The sequence below is a fragment of the Pimephales promelas genome, chromosome 10 (genome assembly GCF_988280905.1).
Source record: "Pimephales promelas chromosome 10, fPimPro1.hap1.1, whole genome shotgun sequence".
Lineage (NCBI taxonomy): Eukaryota > Metazoa > Chordata > Actinopteri > Cypriniformes > Leuciscidae > Pimephales > Pimephales promelas.
In genome coordinates, this window is record NC_142778.1 from 21,320,115 (window position 1) to 21,344,201 (window position 24,087).

General features: G+C 34.0%; 2 protein-coding genes across 2 annotated transcripts; both read right to left on the minus strand.

Annotated features, from left to right (window-relative positions):
- Positions 1 to 181: 181 nt before the first annotated feature.
- Positions 182 to 4,461, minus strand: miox (myo-inositol oxygenase). Its single transcript, XM_039654476.2, has 10 exons — positions 4,354 to 4,461; positions 4,140 to 4,211; positions 3,957 to 4,037; positions 3,498 to 3,660; positions 3,190 to 3,257; positions 2,989 to 3,098; positions 2,464 to 2,531; positions 1,004 to 1,053; positions 790 to 902; positions 182 to 649 (listed from the first exon to the last, which is right to left on the minus strand). Exons 1-10 carry the CDS (start codon positions 4,369 to 4,371, stop codon positions 541 to 543), a joined length of 852 nt encoding a protein of 283 aa, XP_039510410.1. The 5' UTR covers positions 4,372 to 4,461; the 3' UTR covers positions 182 to 540.
- Positions 4,462 to 9,750: 5,289 nt separating this feature from the next.
- Positions 9,751 to 20,278, minus strand: adm2b (adrenomedullin 2b). The gene is made up of 3 exons (XM_039654331.2): positions 20,015 to 20,278; positions 19,759 to 19,900; positions 9,751 to 12,501 (listed from the first exon to the last, which is right to left on the minus strand). The coding sequence occupies exons 2-3, from the start codon at positions 19,830 to 19,832 to the stop codon at positions 12,117 to 12,119; spliced, it is 459 nt and encodes a 152-aa protein (XP_039510265.2). The 5' UTR covers positions 19,833 to 19,900; positions 20,015 to 20,278; the 3' UTR covers positions 9,751 to 12,116.
- Positions 20,279 to 24,087: the final 3,809 nt, after the last annotated feature.

Sequence of the window (24,087 nt, forward strand, 5' to 3'; positions counted from 1 at the left end):
TAAAAAATTGCATGTTTATTGTTAATATGACTGAAGATGCACACACTGTAGTATTTAATAAATTTGTGCCATTATTTCCAAAGAAATACAGCCTCTTGATTCAATTTATCTTCAATCTATATGAATACATGATTCTAGTTCATATGATTGAAGATGCACACACAGACGCACACCACTCGGCTTTAATGTTTTGTAATATATTTAATAAACTTACAAAAATATACACTGGCACAAGTGTCATCATTTCCAAAGAAATACAGCCTCACAATTTACATTTTTATCTTCAATCTATATGAATACATAATTAATTTTTATATAGTAATTACAATGAATACATAAGATAATAGGATATATATAAAAATCCTTTTTTTTTTCATGTTGCTGGAAAAGCAAAGGTATAATAATTGATTTATTTTATTTGACATTTTCTGAAGAAACTTCCAAGGTGTTGTGTGTGTGTGTGGTTGCTAGTTAGCGGAAGTCAAAAGAGCCCACCCTTCAGTCAGAATGATATTCAGTCTCTAGAATTATGATACATGTTCACCACTGCAGGACACCAGGGCAGTATTTATCAATGAGACCCTGATAATACGGCCTCAGACTCGCCACGTCCGGTAGTTCAGTGCTCTTGGTATACAAATCAAACTTGCTGTCAGAGGAAAGACAAACAGATGCATGTTATTGATCTACCTGTAGCTTGAGGTCAGATCTTCAATATGTGGGGCACACAACTGATAAAATGGAATCACGGATGATGAGATACTCTTATTGAGAAATTAGATAGCATACTTAAACTCTTTGACCCAGGGAAGCATCTGCAGGTCTTTCTCGTTGCATAAGTGCATGTAGTCTCCGTTTGAGTGCCAGGGGTAGAAGGAGTGGTAGCGGATCATGTAAAGACCCTGAAGGAATTTGGGAGTGTTAAATGTATAAATTATCTTATGAAAGTGTAAATCACATTATATTGTTTGTATGCGTGTTAGATTTGTTTGTGTGACATTACCTCCTCAGGGATGGTGCATTTGTTGAACTTCATTACCTGGTACAGATACTCTGGAATAGTGCAATAAGAATTTCTGCTTAGTCACTTCGGCAGCAAATATAGTACTGGTCATATTATTAAAATGTTTCTTATTCTCACCGTGGCAACATTTATTTAATCAAAAAAATACAGTAATATTGTGAACATTTCTTTTTCTTCATATTAACTGTTTTCTGTTTTAATTTATTTAAAAATGTAATTTATTCCTGTGATGCAAAGCTGAATTTTCGGCATTCTTCAGGGTCACGTGATCCATCAGAAATCACTGTAATATGCAGATTTGTTGCTCAAATTATTTTTATAATACATTTATTATATATGTATTATATATATTTCAAAGTATTATCAATGTTAAAAACATTATGAAAAAAAAAAAACTTTTTTTCTTCAGGATTCTTTTTTTTAATGAAAAATTTCAACATTTATTTGAAATATAAATTTTTTATAACAATATAAATTGGAGTTGGGAATCTTTCGGAACCTCATGATTTGATTCAAAATGATTCTTGGGGTCATGGATTAAAATAAATTCTTGATTTCTATTGATATACTCATAGTTTAAATTTTATTTATTTGAACTAAAATCAAAGTGAAACTGAAAATATATTGGGAAATAAAATTATTACTTTAAAGCACTGGTCTGTCAGAGTGCCTTGGTAATTGGTAATATTAGGTGTATCATTCTTAGTTTTTGTCTTAGTTTTTTTTTTTTTTTTTTTTTGTAATACCTGGCAACCCATCACCTGGCGTGTTAAAGGGATAGTTCCTTTTGAAATTATTTTTTGATATGTTTTAGCTAACCTCAAGGGCATACAAGATGGTGTCTTTGTTTCCACACTATTTTTAATTTTGATATGTTTAGGTCAAACTGTTCTTGTCTGTCAGTCATATAATGGAGAAATATGGGGTCCACCTCAAAGAGCATGCACAGAGAAGTCCAAATTAAACATGATTTGATCTGCGCAAGCTCCGGAAAGCCCCGGAAGTGATATCTCACGTGTGTACATCACTCATTGTTTACACAGAGATTTCAAAAGTGTTACCATTAGGTGGTAATATGTACATGTTGGGTGCTAATATGTACATTTTAGGTGCTAATATGTACATTTTAGGTGGTAATATGTACATTTAGGTATTAATATGTACATTTTAGGTGGTAATATGTCAATTTCATGAGATAATATGTACATTTTAGGTGGTAATATGTACATTTAGGTTCTAATATGTACATTTTAGGTGTTAATATGTACATTTTAGGTGCTAATATGTACCACTAAGGTACCAATGTGCAGCCTTTGGGTACAAAAGTGTACCTTTTAAAAAGGTACAGCCCCAGTGACAGCTTTTGTACCTTTTTTTCTGAGAGTGTAGTGAGTGTTTCGCAATGAGACATTGGATGCAAAATCCTTCAAATCACTCACCATCATGTCCCCAAGACATCAGGACATTATCAAGCCCAGATTGAGGTTTATAGATCCCAAATTCTGTGCTGCATTAAGAGAAGTATAAGCAAACACTACATTATCAGGTGGAATGCTAAAGAATGCAATGAACATTTTAATTCAATGTTGACGTAAGATACCATTATTAACTTTACTGATTTACTCGCCCTCATGCTTTTCCAAACCTGAATGACTTTTTTTTGAGGAACACTAAAGCACCATAAAAAGTGTGTTATTGTAGTGTTGTTATTGTTATCTAACACTTTTTAAAATCATTTAAATTCATTAAATAAATCGGAAATAAAATATAATGCATATTAGATGAGAAAACTGTAAATTAAAATACTTATGAGCTTGAGAGTTGTACTAAATTGACCAAAACTTAAATGAAAGCTAAATAGAAATGAGATTAGAACAACTAATAAATATGAAATATGAATATACAAATACATTGATATTTAGAAGATAAGTGTATTTGTGTTTTTGAAAGGTTTGTAGCTGTACTTGAGTGTTGGGTTTTTCACATCCGGATTGCCTTCAAATGTGGAGTTTCTGAACACTATTGAATCCTGGAACTTGCACCCCACTGGGAATGTGTCTCCGACTACGGCCCACTGAAACACACAAAGCAGCATTCTGATTGCATATCATTTAGCCCATGTCGTAGGGTTTTAGACTGTGTGTTTGGATGCATTTGTCTCTCACCTGTGGTTCCCCATACAGTGCCATGATTTTTCCAATGTCATGGATCAGACCAACTAGCTGGAACCAATCTGGAGACAGGTAAAAATGAGATGTGTGCTTTTAAATTCAATTGCAATGTTGTATTTTAACATTCACCCAAAGAAAAATCTCCATAATGAACTTTCACATTTAGATATGGATTTCAATCCCGAAAGAAGCCCAGCAGGTATGGGACATATTAATCAGAAACTGGACAAAAACAAGCTCAGTTGCGTGTTTTTGTAAAAAAAAAGGGACTCATGTGACCTTTGTCCTTGTTGACTCCTCACCTTTATCAGGATGCTCTTTGCGAATTCCCTCGGCGGTCTGGAAAGCGTGGAAAGAGTTCGGGAAGTCAACATCAGGATCGGATTCATCGACAAGCTCGTCCAGGGAATTGATGTTTTCCATCATGGTCATGCTGAAGTGATTGCAATTCGCCCAATCCTGGTGCTAAAGGTGAGAGCCGTATTCAGTGTTTGTTTGTCACAGAGCATCATATTTTTATTCTAGTTTAATTTCAACAGAGAAACATGTCCAGTTGAATTAAAATTTACTTTACTATGCGAGAAAAGCTCGCAATATAGATAATGTTCAATGGAGACAGATTTTAGTTTTGAGTGTGTCTGCATTTATTTATATCAGTTAAACAGGTTTTTCACTTTTATTAGAGGTGCATTTTATTTATTTCGATTTTTACCTGCTATTTAGTGTCAAAAACTGACACACATATACATACAACGACCAACCTTTTGTTTGACAAAGTCCAGCGTTTGGCACGTGTGCATCTGCTTGTATGTATTAAACACACGGTCAAAGAGAGCTCCACTCTGTATTAGACGTACACACATCAAAATGGAAATAGTTGAGTCATATTGAGGAATTATACATGATTAAGTTAATAATATGGCAAATTCAAAATTTTACTGTACCTCAAAGTTTCTGAATTCTGTTTGGTCTTTCTCATGACATTCGGGGCGATATGCCAGAGAAGGATCCGGACCCTAAGAGTAAAAGTTGATGTGTGAGGAATAAGACTTAAAAGACGGATACCAACTCAAAACAACAGTTTGAATGATTCAAAATGAATCAATTCATTTATAATGCCTACAACTCGTAGTAAATGTCTGAATGTCAGGTACATACCAGGTTCACCACCCTCATGGTTCAGCTGAGATTGTGCCGTTCAGGATGGAGGAGGATGTTGTGTGTTTGGCGTCTCTGAGTGCTCTATTTATAAATGCTGCACATATGGGGTCTCTGAACTGGAGTGGGAATAACTAGTAAAACTTTAACTTTCTTCAGTTCACTGTGTGTGTGTGTGTGTGTGTGTGTGTGTGTCAGAACTGGGATATTTTGGCACAAATACAGAGGACTGATTCAGAAAAGACGTATTCTACCATTACAGTTACATATTTTACATATTTTAGTGTTTTATGAATTGTTTTGTTTTAGTGTGGTTTTGTTTCATTATTTGGCTTTGATTTAAGTTTATTTTTCCAGTAGGTTTTTATAGTTTTTTTTTTACGTTTCTTTTTGACGTCAATCAACACAATAAATCTAAGTAAAATATGTTTTGAATATTTTGCTTTGATTGCAGGTTTTCTTTAGTATCATGTTTGTAGTTTCTTATTTCTAGATCATCTCTAAACTGAAGTATTGTTTGTTTCACCAGAAGGTTCAGAGACTTCAAATTGATAACTGTGAGTGTGTGTTTGTGTGTCAGAGTGTGTGTCTGTCAGTACTGGGATATTTTGGCCCAAATACAGCAGACTGATTCAGAAAAGACTAAGGGCTAAGAATTTATATTTTACATTATATTATACATTATATTTACATATATTTCGTTTTTTATTGAGTTGTGTTTTAGTGTGGTCTTGTTACGTTTCACAATTTGGCTTTGCCTCAAATTAATTTACTAGGTTTTTAAACACTATACACTAGGTTTTTTTAATTTAAATTAAATTGTTGACATCAATCAACACAATAAATAAAGTAAAATATGTTTTGAATATTTTGCTTTGATTGCAGCGGGTTTTCTTTATCAAGTTTGTAGTTTCTTATTTGTAGATCTTCTCCAAACTGCAGTGTTTGTGTCACCAGAATGTTCAGAGACTGCAGAGTGGTGTGGTGTGTGTGTTTATATATATATATATATATAAGCATCAGCTAAATGGAAAAAAATATATATATTTATTTATTAATTTTTTTCCCATTTAGCTGACGCTTTTACCTAAAGCGACTTACAGGGACACATTGGTGTCTCACAGTGGATTTGAACCTCGGTCTCTCACACCAAAGGCATATGTCTAATCCACTGCGCCATCACCACCCTAGGTTGAATTATATATGGTTTATGAGGACATAAATGTGTATAATGATATGGGAATTACAACATCATTTCATTTGATCTTGTAGGAAGGTTTTTTTGGTCCCCATGAGGAAAATGGCTTTTATCATACGGAGTTATGTTTTTTGAAAATGTAAATGTGGAAAGTTTTCTGTAATAGGTAGATTAAAGGTTAGGGTTAAAAGATAGAATATACAATTTGTACTGTATAAAAATTATTATATTTAAGGGAAGGCCCCATAAAACATAAAACCCAATGTGTGTGTCTGTGTTTTGTGTTTACAGTAGGTTACACCCCTGTTTTTTATTGGCTGATAGTTTGTGGGTGAGTCTGTGACATGTCTGGTACTAGGTCACATGCACAGAGTACACAGTCTAAAGTTAAAGCCAAGCAGATAACCTGCAATATTGTCACACACACTCATTCTGACATCTAACACATTTCTTTCTCCTCTTCGTCTTTGTCTGTTGTTTTTTTTTTGTTTTTGTTTTTTTTTACATTTGACTCGATTTTTGTTTTACTTTTTTTTAACACATTTGGTTATAGAGATGATGGATTAAATATGGCTCTCAATTAAATATTATTATTTTACTTCAGTAACCCTCGCTGGTTGATATTATAACTACACCATCTGGTCATTAAAAATATTTAAATAGATTAATTAAATAAATAATGTTATATTTGGTTTAATCTAGTCTAATTCAGTAGCACAAAACTTTTGAAATTGCTTGGAGAAGATGTAAAAAATCTGAGATTGAGAAAATGTAAAAACAATCCAGTTTATCATTAGAACACCCATTTTACTGTATTTCTTTATGAATTTTTCACATTTTCTGTATAAGTTTGCGCTAACTTTGTGCAATGTTTCAGGTCTGCAGATGGCAGTCTAACCTAACTCCTGAATGGATGTCTTGCCATCAGAATAAAGGTACCTACTTAACCATATTTTGGGCGGGAAATTGTACCCAGAAGCAGTGTTGGGGAAAGTTTCTTTTAAAATCAATGCATAATAATAATAATAATAATGCGCTAGTCCTTAAAAAAAGTATCTAATTGCCTGCGTTAGTGTTTTTGCATTTCTTTTTTTCTTCATTTTTTTAAAATAAATAAGCCTCATGCTGAAGGAAATGCTAATTGCATGCCTGCACAGTAGAGGGCGCAGCCCAAACAAACCTTTCAACTGTGCTGCCATTCTGAAACACAAATGTTATGTTTATCTAAATTATATGTTTATCTAAAGTCAATTTTGCTTTTTAGTATGGTTGAATTGGGTCATCGAATGTCAGCAGCAAAGACATTTGGTTAATAAAGTAAGTTTAATTGCATAAAGTTATCATTCTGAGTTTGCACTTCACTGTTTTTATAAGTAGCGGCATGTGCCACTAACAATGTTGTGCATCATGTCGTCATAAGTGTTTTTTTTTTTAAATAAATAAATTAAACTCATTTACAAATCGATAATATTTTTCAAAGATTTAGACAGTTTTTGGCACATCTGTATTTGAGTGGCATGTACTGTACATGCTACTGAATGTTGTGTAATACCAGAGCTGTGTGTCTTGTTGATCAGCAAACTGCCCATTCTAGGAAACATGAAAAAAATCTATCATGAGTCTCTATACCACATTATTAGTCGCATCCGTTATTGTAAACCATTATTTTTGCATGATGCTGCATGCAAAGTGTCAGTATAAGTAAGAGTAACTCTGGCCAAGGCAAGATAAACCAAATCTTAGGACATTCGAGGAAGATCTATTTGTTAGTGATTTAGACAGTAGCAAAAACAAGTAATCGGAGTCTGATATTGATCCTTAAATAACTACAGATATGCCTATATTTAATGTGGTTAGTTAGTATAATTGTATGGAATTATTAACAGGAAATACAACTTTTTTGTTGTTTTTTAATGGTGTGAACATGGAGATGCCTGAATGTTTTGTTGAAGTGTTTGACTTGCTGTAGACAGATTATAATAGACATATAATAGACATACATTACTCTGTATTGTGAAGAATCGGTGTCAAGGTCCTGCACACTTCTGAATGGCTGGCTGGTGTAGTTTTCATAATGCGTTTTGGAATGGTTTGTCGCTTCATAACGGTTTGTGGCATTTTCTTCAATTTTCTCTAAATGGTTATACCCTGATGCTCCGGCAGACAGTGACTTGGTCACAAGGTTGATGAAGGTGCCACAACATACGGCGACATGCTCCACAACAATCGCAATCCATCGGCTCGTCACAAGTTTTAGTGGCACATGCCAATTGCAACCGGATGTGCCAATGGATATTGTGACAGTTAATGGTAATATCGTTTTTGTTCGTTTTGAGGAATACTGAATCTGTTTTGTTTTTGTTGTGTGTGTGTGTGTGTGTAAATAAGATAAGTAAATGCATGCTCACATTTAGTCTAGAACTACAATCAATCATGTTTACACAGTGCACACAACCTCTCGTCACTTACTACAGCTTTCTCTCAACATGGGGACAGGAGAGCTGTCAGTCAATACATGGCAAAACAAAGCAACTTATGTTACTTATTTAAAAATAGTAGCTGCATTGCATTATTTTAGTTACTTGAAAAAAGTAATTTAATTACATGTTACAATTTAATTACTGCCCAGAAGTGAGCTATAAACCTGACAAAGACATTCTTTTGGTGATGTCCTCAAATGTAAAAACTGCATAAAGTAAATACTGTTTTTTGTAAGAATACAGAAAGTTGTGTTATGGTGTGGATTAGGGTTAGGTTAGAGTCATTTTAAACAGCTGCATTTAAAAACAGTAGAAGTCTATGCAATGTCCCTGTTTAGATAGCCAAGTAAACGTGTGTGTTTGTGTGTTCTGGGTTAACACAAGGTGAATGTTTTAAAGAAAGGGTCTCGATTTAAGTAAGAGAGATCTATTATAAGAACTGCATCCATTAAGTAAAAAGCAGCATGTCAAATGAATAAGTATGTCTGAAAACCCAATATTAGTAACCGTAGGCTGACAATATCCAATTAACTTACTAATTAATTATTTTATTCAGCAACGATGCATTAAATTGCTCAAAAGTGACATTTATAATATACAATTAAGCAGTTTTTGTTACTTTTTTATTCGTCAAAGATTCCTGAAAATAGTATCACAGTTTCCACAAATTAATGTTTTCAACATTGATAATAATGAGAAAGATTTCTTGAGAAGCAAATCAGCATATTAGAATGATTTATGTATAAAGAATTAAGTATTATAAATATATATATTAATCGCGATTAATCGCATCAAGAAAAAGTTTGAGTTTACATAATATATGTGGGTGCACTGTGTATAATTATTTTATATATAAATACACACACATGCACACACACACAAATATTTTCATAAATATACTGTATATATATATATATATATATATATATATATAATTTATATTATATATAAATATAAATATTTTATATTTAAATAATATTTTTTTCTTAAATATACATGCATGTGTGTGTGTGTGTGTGTGTGTGTGTGTGTGTGTGTGTGTGTGTGTGTGTGTGTGTGTGTGTGTGTGTGTGTGTATGTGTGTGTATATATATATATATATATATTGAAGAGTTCAGATGCAAAAGCCTCTAAGTGCCATTTGAAATTTTCTTCTAAAATTATCATTTTTATCAAGCTTGTATATTTAAGTTCAGTAATTTCACTTAAATGGCAATGAAGATTACCTATTAATTGTCATTTAAGTGAAATTACTGAACTTAAATACACAAGCTTGATAAAAATGGTCATTCTAGAACAAAATTTCAAATGGCATTTAGAGGCTTTTGCATCTGAACTCTTCAATTATACACAGTGCACCCATATATATTATGTAAACACAAACTTTTATTTTGGATGCGATTAATCGCGATTAATCATTTGACAGCCCTAATATATATATATATATATATATATATATATATATATATATATATATTCAAATAGAAAAAGTTATTTTAAAATGTAAAAATATTGCTGTTTTAATGTATTTCTGATCAAATAAATGCAGCCTTGGTTGAGCATAAGAGTCTTCTTTCCTAAACATTAAAAAAAGTGACCTGAACATATCCCACTTATGTCAATCTGACACTGAAGGTCACAGAAAGATGTGTGCTTCTGTGTTTGCATCTATTACAGCTGCCCACATGATTTTAACAAACGAAACGGCAAGCATTTGCATTTGTTTTGTTTATTAACACAGATAAATCATATTAAAATACAGCACAGTGACTCACAACTACAAACATTCAATCATTAAACTCTTGTAAAATATTTACACCTCAAAAGCGTTTGTTAACTTAGAATTAAATAGCATTCATGTCAATGGCATTAAAGAAGGTCAATCATGTTACTTTTAAAGTGCTTTATGTTTAATAGTAGCATTTGACCTAAATGTGAACATGACGATAGCAAACATTCCAGCACTGACAAACTGATGGTAGGTGTATGTATGTGTGTGCACTCTTGTTTGCCCAGAGAGTGTTGTTTAAAGTTGTCATCCATGTTTTATTTGCATTTGTGATTTTATGCTTTGAGACAGGCACGTGCAATGTACATGATCAGTCGGTGTTGAAAGTTTGAAAGCTTTAAAGATGAAGATTTGACGTTTTAAAAGTTTAAATGGGAATATACTGTGGTCCCAAAAGGTATGCGGACACTTAAAGTGAAAATACTCTCTCAAGTCCTAGAGCAGAGACAGCTTTATTTCCCCGAAGAGTGTAAACAGTGTGGGTCTGTGACGCTGGTAGCATTTCTCTAGCAGCCACTACGTTGGCATTGACTCAACCAATGGTGAGATTTTGGTTCTGTTTGTTCAACTAATGGCTGATGGGAGGGTTGTTCCGGAAACCCGTACAAAAACGGTTACTATTTTTGCATTTGGTGGCGCCAGTGGCATTAAAAATTTGAGAATTTCATTGTATAAGTTTATAAAATACCATACCGAATGGTGGCTGCAAGCAAATTCTGAGTTTTCTCAGAACAAACTGCAATTTCTGAGGCATTTATATTTTTTTTAACCATCTTGTGTGGCTCTTTTAATTAGATTTTTTATTTTATTTTTTTTGCATTTAAACAGCTTGAATTAATTTATTCGCTGAGGAAATAACCCTCTGCTGTCCGTGTCCATTCAAATATGGGGCCTTTAGATGCAACACGTCAAGATTGTCACTGTGACATGAGATCGACCATTAGGTGATCAGGTTTGGGACATTAGGGTGACTAAAAAATCCAACCCGATCACACTAAATGCATCTTTATAGCATACATGTGTATTTCGTGTAATTTATACACTAAAGTGAGTTTTTACCACGTGCATGATACGCACTGGTTGGTTAGGGTAGGTTTAGGTGTGGTGTGGTGTGGGGTGCGTGTGTATTACAGGCAATTGAACTGCGTATCAAATGCACACAAAAAACTGCGTCTCATATGCACATAAAAACTCATTTTCGCATATAAATTACACGATTCGTGTTATAGAGACGCATTTACGTGAGAACAGGCTAAAAAATCAATTATGACATAACTATTTTTTTGTGCTTGTGCTATGTTTCTTTTAAATAAATGCCACTTGGTTGGTTAGATATTTTAAATAATGCAGTGAAACCCATGGATATTTCAGCATAGATTAAATGTTTTCTCTTAAGATGCACACGTTTAAGCTCTGTTCGGCTTTAGTTGGCTCAGTCTAGGGCGATTTGTCTCAGGTCAAAGGGACAGAGAAAGAGATGACTAAAAAGAGATCAGAGAAAGAGATCTTCTCAAACAGTGTGGGATTACTGTCAGGGCAATGAAGGTGCGAATCATTTCATTACATGTGGGAATTAACAGTGGTAAACATTAAGACTTTCTCTTAACAAAAGAACACAACATTATTCTCTTCCCTGAGGTCCACCGGCTTTGTGTGTTTTCTGTTGGCTGCTCCATCAGAAACGGCCTCTTCACAAAGTTGCACTACTTTAAGACATTGAGATTCACTAAACAATCTGTGCTGAAATGTTTCACTCAAACTGTTCGATCTAGTCTGAAAAGGACATTGGTTTTTTTTTTTGGTTTTTTTCAAGAAAAGTCTTTTCTTGATACTTCAGGCATATTTGCAGAGCATGGACAGCTTTTGTCAAACTTTCCCTCATTTTACATTTATCGTTAGTTCTTCTGGTTTTTAGTAGTAGTGATGTAGTTTCTTATATCCCCTTATTACTCCTTATGAATGGCCACGCCAAGTTTCTGAACATTACATAGACGTTTGCATGTAAATATTGGCTGTTCATACTGTATGTTAATGTTTTCATCGATGACATGAGAGTTTCAGAAGTTTCGAACGAGTCATTTTTGCGGCTCAGTTTCAATACATGCTTTCTTTTTGGGAGTTCTGAAACCTCATAGTACATTGAACTGTTTTATTTCAAGAGCTCAAGAGTATTTGAATTCTCATGACAGGACAGGACCAACGTAAACCAATTATTCCAGTTTGTTGGCCGCTGGTGTCTGTTGGCTTCTGTTGTCACATTTTTGGAAAGGTTTTTAGTGTGTGGTCAGTCATAGTCTTATCCATAACTATGAGGACTTCTGGGATTGATTGGCGACTCTTGCCGTCCGCTTTGGCTGTTCAGCTGGTAGAGACGGTGGCTGAGGTTCTGTACCTGGCAAGTGCCGAGAACGCATCCCACACGCATCAGCTGACCCTGCTGGCGACTGCGTGACCCTCTGACGACATGCCGACGCTCCCGGAAATGTCCCTGAGCGCCGCTGTTTTGATTGGCCGCTGTGTTGGTCTGTCTCGACGGAGGTCCTTTATGCAGGAGGGCCCTCCAGACCGAACGGCGCTCTCTTGGCCCGGCATTTGAAGCTATTGAAGGAATAGTGATGGTTTCCTTGGCGATACCACCTCCTGATTCTGGAAGCTTCCCAGGCTTACTTGGAAAACTCAATCTGGTGGGAGAAAGAGAAATAATTTGGTTGACCACCAGTGAAGCACATGCATGCACTGACCAATCTATTTAAATATATCATTCAGACATTCACATTTTGTAGTTTGAGCATCACTTTAGTGTTAAATTAGAAGCTTGGCAGCATCAAGACCATTTTAGGGTGGAGGATTTGAAGTCTGGTATTAATCGAGTGTTTCTCTGGCTGTAGTCCAAGTTATGTGTGGCATCTCATCTAGGACACACACTCCTTCACATGCTACTCTTTCCTGTCTTCTGTCTGGCTCACAGCAGACATTCAGAGCATTCGTGGTGTTTTTTTTTTTTTTTTTTTTTGGAATATCAGTCAAATCTGAGAAACGAGAAGGAGGGTTTAAAAATAAATAGACTGAGGATCATTCCACTTGATTTTATGCACTGTCATGATGGAATTTTGGGCCCTATATTTGCTATTCATTTAGTTCGTCAAGGTGAAGTTTATCCTTTCTATGTCAATAGCAGCCTATACATTTTTGGTAACACTTTGTTTTAAAGTGACTTAGTTACACGTTAATGCATGCACTTACTATAGTAATAACAGTAACCAAGTAACCAACCTTAAACTCTAAGTAAGTCTACAGTAAGTACCGTACATGTAGTTAGTTAATATTACTCAGTACTAATGTAAGTACAATGTATCTACTTTATTACAAACATCTGCTATTGTTCAGCCAGACAGGTCGGGTATGTCGGGTCATTCAAAAGAACCAATGTTTTGTAAGGGTCTCAGAGGCACAATGTTTTCCAATGTTTGGAAAGTCAGGAAAGGATTACTTAGGATTTCTTTAGCTGTCACATAACTAATATAAGCCTTGAGATGGTTTCTTTGATAAGTTAAGAAATAAATAGAATTTGTATTATTCTTCCTAAAGTGTTCCTGTGAATTGCAAAACCCAAATAGCAGCAGAGTTATGCTGTTCACATGAGCTGGACAGAACAGGGCCAAATGATTTCATTTAGATGTACAAGTTCTCTGAAAAGTACAAAGTCACCTTTGACTTGTGCTTTGATTGTTCTTGCTTATAAATAAACTGGCACCAATACCCTTAATGCCATCCAGTTTTATATGTCTGCCAAACTTGCAGATGAAGGCGATTATTTGAGATTTTCTTTTTAGGAAATGTTTGATGCAGTTTTCCTGAATGATTACAGTGTTTACTTTTATATATACAGTATGTATGTATGTACGTATGTATGTATATGTGTGTGTGTGTATATATATATATATATATATATATATATATTTGTATCCTTTTAGAATGTTTTTTTAATATGGTTTATATAGTATGTGTGTGTGTATATATATATATATATATATATATTAATGCTGCTAAACAAACCTTGGTAAGCATGGAACCTGTGTATGTGTTATTTTCAGTAGGTGTTATAGGCTGTGAGTCAGTTTATGTTATGGAGGATATAGGGCAATACTTTACTCTTAAATTCTAATCCTAATCAGAATGTTTCTGAACAGGATTAGTTTTGTCTGGCAGTAATATAACACACACACACATGTACAAAATCGCTTGTTTCAATCACTTAGCAGTTTCCCGTCATAAGGAGTATTTAATGTAAACCTTTGTTTAGCATTGGTTTGAGGTCCATAATACTATACCTGTTAGATTTCTGTACACTTAGAAATTACTTAAAGAAATTAATACATTTATAGTTTTATTCAACAAGGTTGTGTGTATCAAGGTTTATACCAAACAGGTAACACTAACATGACACCTTCATAATCATGATATGACGCATGTTATGAATATGAAGGAAGTTTATCTGTATTTATGACAATCATTAAGTGTCATTCGCTCAGTTATGACATTTTTAATGCAAATATGACATTGTTTGAGATAAACCAATAGATTATAACCTGTCAGTCTTTGTCATGACAACTTGACATTACTAAGACAACACAACCTGTCATAAACATGACATAGCAGATTAATTATCAAACTTAAGAAACCACTTAGCTTTATTGGTTAAAATTAGGCTACATTAAACTGTCATGTGGTTGGTTTTGACATCGGCTGTCATGAAGCCATTATGACATTTTAATGACGAATTCAATGTGTACCACTGTAGTTGAGGTCATGAAAAATATTCATGACACAGTCATAATGGCCTCATGACAGCCAATGTTAAAACCAACCACATGACATTTTAACTTAATTTAATGTCATGTTGTCATGAAACCACATGGCAGTCTAAAGACACTGACAGGTTATGATGTTATGGTTTATGTCAAGATGTTATAACAAAGACATCTTAAACAGTCATATTTGCATTCAAAATGTCATTATGGAGCGAATGACAGTTGTCATAAACATGCATAAACCCTATTTCATATTCATGACATAATGTATGTCATGTCATGGTTATGAAGGTGTCATGTCAGTCTTATGCCCACCCCTTCAAGTAAAGTGTTACCCAAAAATATTATGGAGCACAACTGTTTTCAACATTCAGAATATCAGAATATAACATTTTAAAAGGTAATTGCGACTTTTTATATCTCAATTCTGAGTTTATATCACGCAATTCTGAGAAATAAAGTCATAATTTTGAGATGTAAAGTCTCAATTGTGTGTTAGAAGGTCAGAATTGCAAGATATAAGCTCAAATTAGCATGTTAAGTCAGAATTGCGATTGTGAGTATATATCTCGCAATTCTGACTTTATAACACATGTAAACAGATGTAAACTCACAATTGCAAGAAAAAAGTCAGAATTGTGAGAAAATCGCAATTACTTTTTTTTTTTTTATTCTGTGTGGAAATAAGCTTCCATACAACATTGCTAATAATAATAATAATTATATAATAAAAATACATTTGCATATGATTTCTGAATGATCATGCGACACTAAAGACTGGAGTAAAGATGCTGAAAATTCAGCTTTGCATCACAGGAATAAAATACAATTTAAAACATATTTAAAAAGTTCTTTCAATTTGTAATACTATTTGAGAATAGCACCTTTTTACTGTAATTTTGATCAAATGCAGCCTTGAGGATTAAAGATTTCTGCCAAAAAAAAAAAAAAAGGTAATTATTGAAACAAATATTTTTAACGGTAGTGTACTACTAATGAAATATTAGCAATTTATGTGTTCCTTGCTGTTTACATTTACATTTATTTATTTAGCTGACTCTTTTATCCAAAGCGACTTACAATTGCTATATATGTCAGAGGTCACACGCCTCTGGAGCAGCTAGGGGTTAAGTGTCTTGCTCAGGGACACATTGGTGTCTCACAGTGGATTCGAACCCGGGTCTCTCACACCAAAGGCATTTGTCTTATCCACTGCGCCATCACCCGCTGTTAGAATACAGAGCTGTATTCAGATGGTAGACCAGATGGTGTAGTTATAACATCTACCAGCAGGGGCTAATAGGAAGATGCTGACTATCTAAACTTGGGTTAAGTGTAATTGTATATGGGTAATAGTAGATTGTTTATTGCAAGATTTAAATTCTCTCCTACCGCACAAGGGCTACTGCGTAGCTGAATAGGTGGCGTTTTCATTCTATCTGTCTGTTGTTTTATCTCTCTGTCTGTCTGTTTTACCAGCTATCTATTGTTCTGTATGTCTGTTGTTCTACACTGGAAAAAAAAAAATCTGTTAAATAGAGTTTTCCTGTTAAAAATACGGTAGCAAAATTATAGGTTTTACAGACTTTTAAGCGCATTTAATTTTACAGCAAGAAACCCTATTTCATTATCGGATCTAATGTTAATTTACTGACCTTTTGAAGTATTAATATCTGTTTTGCAATACACTGAGAGTCAACAATCACAGCCATAATGAGAGTGAAATGACCAATCAAATTTCATCATAATCAGCTCTTTCACAAGAAAGTTCATACTAACAAACATTCAAACAAACATTAAACACCATCATGGTAACATGTTGAAATTTAAAAAATGCAATAAGTATTAATTCAACAACCTTATAAAACCCTAATGTACATAACTGATAAGAAAAAAAAAAACTAAGAAAATTATGAAGAAACAGTTAAAATATATTAAATGTGAAGTGTCACGCAGGGAATTGTGGGAATGTCAATTTACATTTTTTCACTGTAAATGATACAATGATTTGTTCGTTTTCACTTCCAAAAACTGTAAATGTAACAGTATTTTACAGTATATGTATTTAAATGTACCATTATATTTAAATGTACCATTATGTATCAGAGTTATTTACTGTATATAGTAAGTAAACTTTCTGTTAACCAATTAACAGTTTTTCACTGTAGCATTTTACAGTCTTTTACTATTAAAATCACGATCATTTTTACAGTCATTTTTTCATCATTCTGTCCGTCTGTCTTTATCTGTCTGTTGTTCTATCAGTATCCATTTTTTTTATTGAATTGAGTTCTTTTCATAGATACCTTTCTATCTATCTGTCTGTCTATTATTCTATCTGTATTGCTATCTATCAGTTATTCTATCTTTGTCTGTCTATCATTCTATCTGTCTGTCTGTGAGTGTCCAGCTGTCTATCGTCTGTCTATCAATGAATGTATGGCTGTTTTCTATCTGTCTATCTGTCTATTGTTCTCAGTCTATCTGATTTTTTTAAATTTAAATTTATTTTAGTTATTTCCCAAAACTCCTTTTTAAATTTGAAAATTCAATTTCAAACTTCAAAATGAATTGAAATTTATAAATTCTCAATTACATACTGAATGACACACTGCCGGGCACAACCTGGTGGCAACTTTTGCACAGGTAAGCATTTTTCACGTTTCAAATTTTTATTCAGTCAGTAATTGGTTTACTTAGTATCATTGTGATGAAATCGCCTTCTTATCTTAATTTGTTTAACATCATTTCTTGCAGTTGCCCATGATTAGATAAGAAAATCTGCTGCATTATAAAAATCTTCTGAATTGAAATGGGTCCAGAGAGCAGCAGCCCAGCACCGTTATTCAATCACCCTGTCCCAGCATAAGCCCTTCTAAGCCTCTGCCCAAAGCTAAAGTCCTACTGTTTCACTGCTCCATTCATACACTTCAGTCTCAGGTGCTAAATTACACACACACACACACACGGGTCTGTGAATATGGAAGACAGCTGGGTGAAGTGTCTCTTGGAATAAAGAGGAGAGACAGAGGAAGAAGAGGAGACGTATTGTGTGGTTTTATTCTGCTTTGTGGAAGACTAGGAGGAAGAAGTCTGAAAGCTTAGGTTGAGGGAGAGAAAGAGATTCAGAATCGTTCCCACGTTAGTGCCCCGCATGGGGCCTGTGAGAGATGTTATCTTGCACAAATATCCATCTTATTCTAACAAACTGTTAAGAATGATGTTGCAATCCACTCGTTGAGAGGCACATTTTTAAAAACGGAGCCAGAGGGGCTAATTTGGGGGGAAACTGCTTAAACCCACCTTACGTAAATTCATTATTGTGTGAGTGTGTGACTAAAAGAGGATTTAATTTCCAGTTGAACATTACAGTCTTAAATCACTGTTTGTTTGTGACCTCACACGGTCTGTATGACCTTTTCTCACATTAGGCACACACTGCGTGTTCACATTTAATCTGTAAGCTTGTTTCACTTTTGAAGGCCACAGTGGTGTAAACTGCCTCTTCCCACCAGGAGGGGGCGCCGCTGAGACTAAGTTCACGAGTGGCTAAATTACAAAACCCAAACCAATAGGTGAAGTGGCCCCCAAAAAGTACCAAGTAACACCTGTTAACAAATATGGTAGGGCTTTTTTTGGAATCTAAACATTTTAGCTAATACTTTTTAGTAACTGTGTTGTAGTAGTGTTTTTTAGTGGATGTATGAAGTCAGTTTCTCTAACAAAAAACCCCAAAACAGTCAGTGTCCAAATACCCAGTGTGCCATATTTCTATGTTTTTTGGAAAGTGTGCTCTTTAAAATTAATGCCACTTGATATTTTGATATTTACACAATTTAGAAGTAATGCAATTTAATGCAACACTTAAGGAGGTATGTGGATTGTGTTAAAGGATCTTTCATGTTGCAAATCAGAGTTGAGAATAACCCCATCCCTATCATGACTAAGCGGTCACGAAATCTGAGAAACTACGTTACAGGTGGCACGTCTCTCTTAAGCTCTCTGTGCCAAATGTAGACAGTCAAGTGACGCATACTATCTCATCTACAGGTCACAGCCATCCACACACACACAACCTCACATGTGGCAAGCCATTTTAACATCCATTCTTTAAAACTAACAATTTCTTTAGTACCAGTTTTTTAGATACTAAATGTGCTATTCAATTACTCACTTTTTCTTATTCATATATACTCTTAACTACCTAATGTACTAGAGTATAACACTGTAAAGAAATAGTTTAACTTAAAGTAAGTTACTTTTTTGTCAATGAACTCAACATTTTTATAGAATAAATGATATTGGTTTAATAAATAACTCAAAATATGATTTTATCTAAACCACATTATCCAAGTTGGTTTGTCCAAAGAAAAATGTTGCGATAACAAATCATGTAAATATTTTTTACAGTGTGTATTCAGCTTTTTTTGTATGAGACATCAGTCTCTATAATAATTGTACAAAACATTTTAGGGCTACTAGTTACAAGTTGCTTTCTATAATTTTTTTAGTAGTATAGTGAAATTGCAGGAAAAAAATAAAGCAAGCAATTAAAAATTAAGTATTGCTAATAAATATGCTAGATTATGAATGTTAAAATGGCTTGCCATGACATTACATAGATTGCTAAAGTTAACGTTTGATTAACTTTAGCAGTCTATGACTATGTAATGTCTACATTTTCTATTTATAGGCAATTAGATAATAGTAAGAATGAAGTTTATATTACAGGTAAGATTATTTTGATAACACTAGTTAATGTAAACTAATGAACAATAGCTTACATCATTTATTTATCTATAATATTTTAAAATCAAAAGTTGTATATGTTAACCTAGTTAATCCAATATGAACTTACATGAATAATTGTGTTTTAATATAGATTAAATTATTTAAAAATATTACTCATCGTACGTTCATTTTCGGTAGCCTAAATTTGCGCGCGCGAGCGTAATATTAAACGCATGATAGCCTATTAAACACCCAAGAAATGGACTATAATATATTATAGGCTATATTAATATATAATGGGTGTGTAGATATAATATTAACAGCATGATATATTGATTCTGATGATGGTATCATCACAGGTGCCCGGGCGGCGCCGGAGTCCCGCGCGTCTCTCACCTGTTGCGCATCGGCAGCGCGAGTGTTTGCAGAGGCAGCAGAAACACACACACGAGCAGCAGTGTTTTCATCATAGGAGTGTGTTGTCCTCTACAGTCCGACTCGATGATGTTCCTCAGCTCTTATAGAGACGCGCTGGTGCCTGTGGAGAACAGACGAGGCAGTCATTAAGGCTACTTGCAAAGTTCGTCAGATCAGTAATGATCTACATTTCATGGAAACGTTTAAACAGAGAAGAAGCTTATTAACGCCCTACTTTAATAGACACATTAATATGGGGAGGTATCCCGTTCATCACGCGGTGTGTGAGTGAAGGACTTTGATTTATGTGGCTGGAGAAACTCTCAGTGGCTCATGGATGGAGCAGATTCTTAAATACTGAGAGGGAGGAGACACGGGATAACTGAAACTCCACATGCTCTTCAGCCTTAGTTACCATTATTATTATGATTGAATATCCTCCACCAGTTCATTTCGCATCACTGCAATAAACAGTGTGTTTTCTTTAACTATTTCTGAGACCACATGCCGCTTTTTAAAGAGCACATCCTTCAGTGTTTTCCGTCATAACCGGGGGTGTGGCCAATATGCTAATATTACTAGGCTATGTATTTTTTTTTCTCATTTTAAACACATATAAGACTATAATAGCTTTAAAAATGTATATTAGTTATTTTAACAGTGTTCCTTTTCTTGATATTAATTTAATTATTGAAGAATAAAATGCTGGATAAAATGTATCAAAATAATTTATAAATATGTGACTTATATAAATAAATTAAGGGTGTATGGTAGTATAATTACCATTTTATAGAATAAAATATATATTATTTTGTATAATTTGCCATATTTATAATGTACAGAAAAGTGCAATATTTAACAGATAGGCCTACTACTTGAAATATATATATTTAATATTTATTTATTTACTAGCTGGCTTTTGGGAGAATATATTTTTATTTATTTATGGGATTTGACTTTTAAAATCTGTTTTAAATTGTCTATATGGTCTTTTTTTTCTTTTGCAAGTAAATTATAGTATAGGAACATATGGATCTTTATAGAAACGCTACAGGGAAATATTGTTTCTAAATGTTGAAGTGTGCAGCTTCAAGCCTTTATACTGTGTCATGATATAAAAATATAATTGTGCTGTCAAGTGTGACACAGTGGCTCATTTTAAAGGTCAGAGACAGAAAGGAGTGCGTGTTTGGTTTAATCGAGCTCACTGTGTCCTGTGCCCTTTTAAAGAGGATTTTAGAGAGCATTAACAACAGTTTGGTTAATGTTAATGAGAGTCAGTCTGAGACTCTGTGTGTGTGGGGTGTGAGTGAGAGAGAGAGATTTACTGATGCTATAGTGTGTTTTGGGGTCTTTATTGTCGGTCATTGTTTAAGGTCATTTTATAGTTAAACCTTGACTTGAATTTAGAATCAGGCTAATACCATTGTCTAAATTGTATAGCATTTTTTTTTTTGCATTATTTTTTTTTTATAATGCAGTGTTCTAAAGGTCACGTTTGTTTTTGTGCCAGTGTCTGTGTGTTTAAGAGCTTCGGATGTTTATTACATCTCAGTCTCATAAATGATGTCATAAACTTTGGGTGTCTCATTATTTGGAAAAGTTAGGCTACTTTATCAGCTTAATGTAAATAGATGAATTTAAAATGGTCTTTTTTTATTGTTTTTGCATTAATAATTGTTACTTTTGTGGCTTTTATTTTCAGTACAAACAAAATACACTTTTACCATTAGCCCTCAGACTGTGTGTGTGTGTGTGTGTGTGTGTGTGTGTGTTTTGTGTCATGGGACAGGCAGCAACAGGATACGTTTGCACTCACTTCGCTCAGACAGAGCATATTGCTTGTGTGTGTAAGTGTATATTTGTGTGTGTCTCTCTTCTATTCATTATTCATTGTACTATCATCCACTGTTATAAGAAACTCATCACAGTATCATTATAATCCTATTAAAAGCATATTGCAGAATTCAAGTGGTATATTGTGCCAAATTATATGAGAGCTTAATTCACCTCTGATCTCTCTTAGTGATTGTTTTCACCTATTTTCACCCCAGATATGATTTTTTTTTAAAGGAGACACAAATCCAGTTTTGACCCCTTTTCTACAGTACTGAATAAAGGCAAGTAATGCACTAATTTTTGCCTTCTGTTCAGTTTAATAATTAAAATGACCAACACAGTGTCTGGACATTGTCACTATGTAATTGTGTTGCGTAATTGTGAATTTTCTGATTTAAAACAAAAACATTGCCGCATTGATCAAGCTCGACCATTCAACCAAATGTTATTGTAAGTAAGTATCAAACTGTTTTTTTTTTATTTGCATAAAATATTAATTATTTATCAACAACAACATTTGGTCACCAGTTAGGCCATAGACAGATTTTTTCCCCATGTGTTGTTATGATTATGACCACCACATGTGATCGTTGCTTTAACATGTTGCATCAATGGATTATGCATACATTATGTTAGCTAATGATCTGTATAGTCTTAGAACTGTACATTTCTGCCATATGAACATTACTTTGACACAGTCACCTCTGAGAACAGAATACTCTTAATTAAAAAGGCGGTATAATGCCCTTTTCACAAGATGTAAAATATATCTGATGTCCGCAGAGTGTGTATGTGACGTTTTAGCTCAAAATACCCCACAGATAATTTTATACAGCATGTTAAAGTTGTCACTTTTTGAGGGTGAGCAAAAACGCCTCGTTTTGTGTGTGTCCCTTTAAATGCAACTGAGCTGCATGCTGCCGACACAGTGGGCGCAGATTCAAGAGCTTGTGTCCTTTTACCTCACACAGACATGCACTGAAAATTTCAAAAACCTATGTTCAAACTGGAGTCAGACAATGATGAGAGACTCAAGTCAAGAAGAAGTGACAACATGTAGAAAGCAACAGGACATTTCTAAATGGTTAGTTGATGAATTTATTTAGCTTATATGTAGTCATCTTCTAGTCATTCTGTCTTGATAATCTATTAAATTGTGTTCGAGGGGCAGGGTTTATGTAAATTTTAGGGTTAGTGATGTCACTAAACCAGGAGGAAGCTTGTGTAGTCCCTACCAGCCGTGTGTTGTAGTCCTTAAAAAACGTTTTTTTTTTTTTAACTTTGAGCGTTGTAACTTTGCAGATGTTGTTTATGCTCAAACAGCAACATTACACACAAATTAAAGTTAGAAAAGTGAAATCAAAATCAACCACCCCTTTAATGATATATAGGCCTATATTGTGAATAGCACTATACAAATAAAATAATTGTGAAATTAAACCTGTTATCATTATTGCGGGGTGTTTTTATACTATATTTACTTTTTTAATGTCTGTTTATTGCTAGAAAAAAATATAAAAAGTCAGTTTTTTAAACTGTATTTTTAGACAGTCCCTAATGTTGGTTGCAAACCTCACATAAAATGAATAAAAAAAAAATTAAAAAAAATGTTCAAACAATATTTAGTTTGAAGTACCTCTGATTCAACACCGTTTTAAACGTGTATGATATACAGTAGTGGCTAAAAATAGTCTTTACGCTTTCTTGCATAGTAAAATAACACCTGTAGCTGCAGTTACAAGTTTAGTCTTTTGGTTTTTCTTCCCCCCTATTTAAAATTAAAAAAAAATCCTCATATTTTGATGGAATGGAACTTGCAGGGACATAAACAAAAATTCCCTCCGGACATTACTTTTGGCCTCTACTGTTTCAGTCCAGTAGTAAAGCACAGTCATCTTACACAGCAGTCTAGTGAACACAGCTACTGTACTACACACCCACTCACCCCGTTCACTCCTCCAATCTCGGCTTATCGGCAGGTGCCCACTGAAAGATGAATCAACCAATCATATCTGTGCATTTATGAGAAGTTTTAATGGTCAAAGGGCTTTATTTCAAATTCTTATTCAAACACTGTTTCATAAGTTTCACAACGCAGTGTTAACAGCCCTTTTGAGTCCACTCTAATTTTGATTAAATACTGTAGGTGTGCGAGTGTGTTTTAAATCTATGACTCTACTGTTCTGCAAAAAACAATCTTTCCTTTGCTGTCCCCTGCTGGAGAAACACATTTATGTTTACTCAATGTTTCACAAAGGTTGAATTTGTAATAGCATAACTAGTGTAGAGTAGTATGGTTTGTCAAATCAAACCTTTTATACAGTACAGGGTGCATGTATTGTTCAATCAGTGTTTGAAATTGCATAGTAAAAAAAATATTACAAAGTAATAAATACACAGATGCATGACAAAAGATGAATGTGATATTTGTGTGAGTAAAAGGATCTAATTTCTCTTGGGAACGGGTAA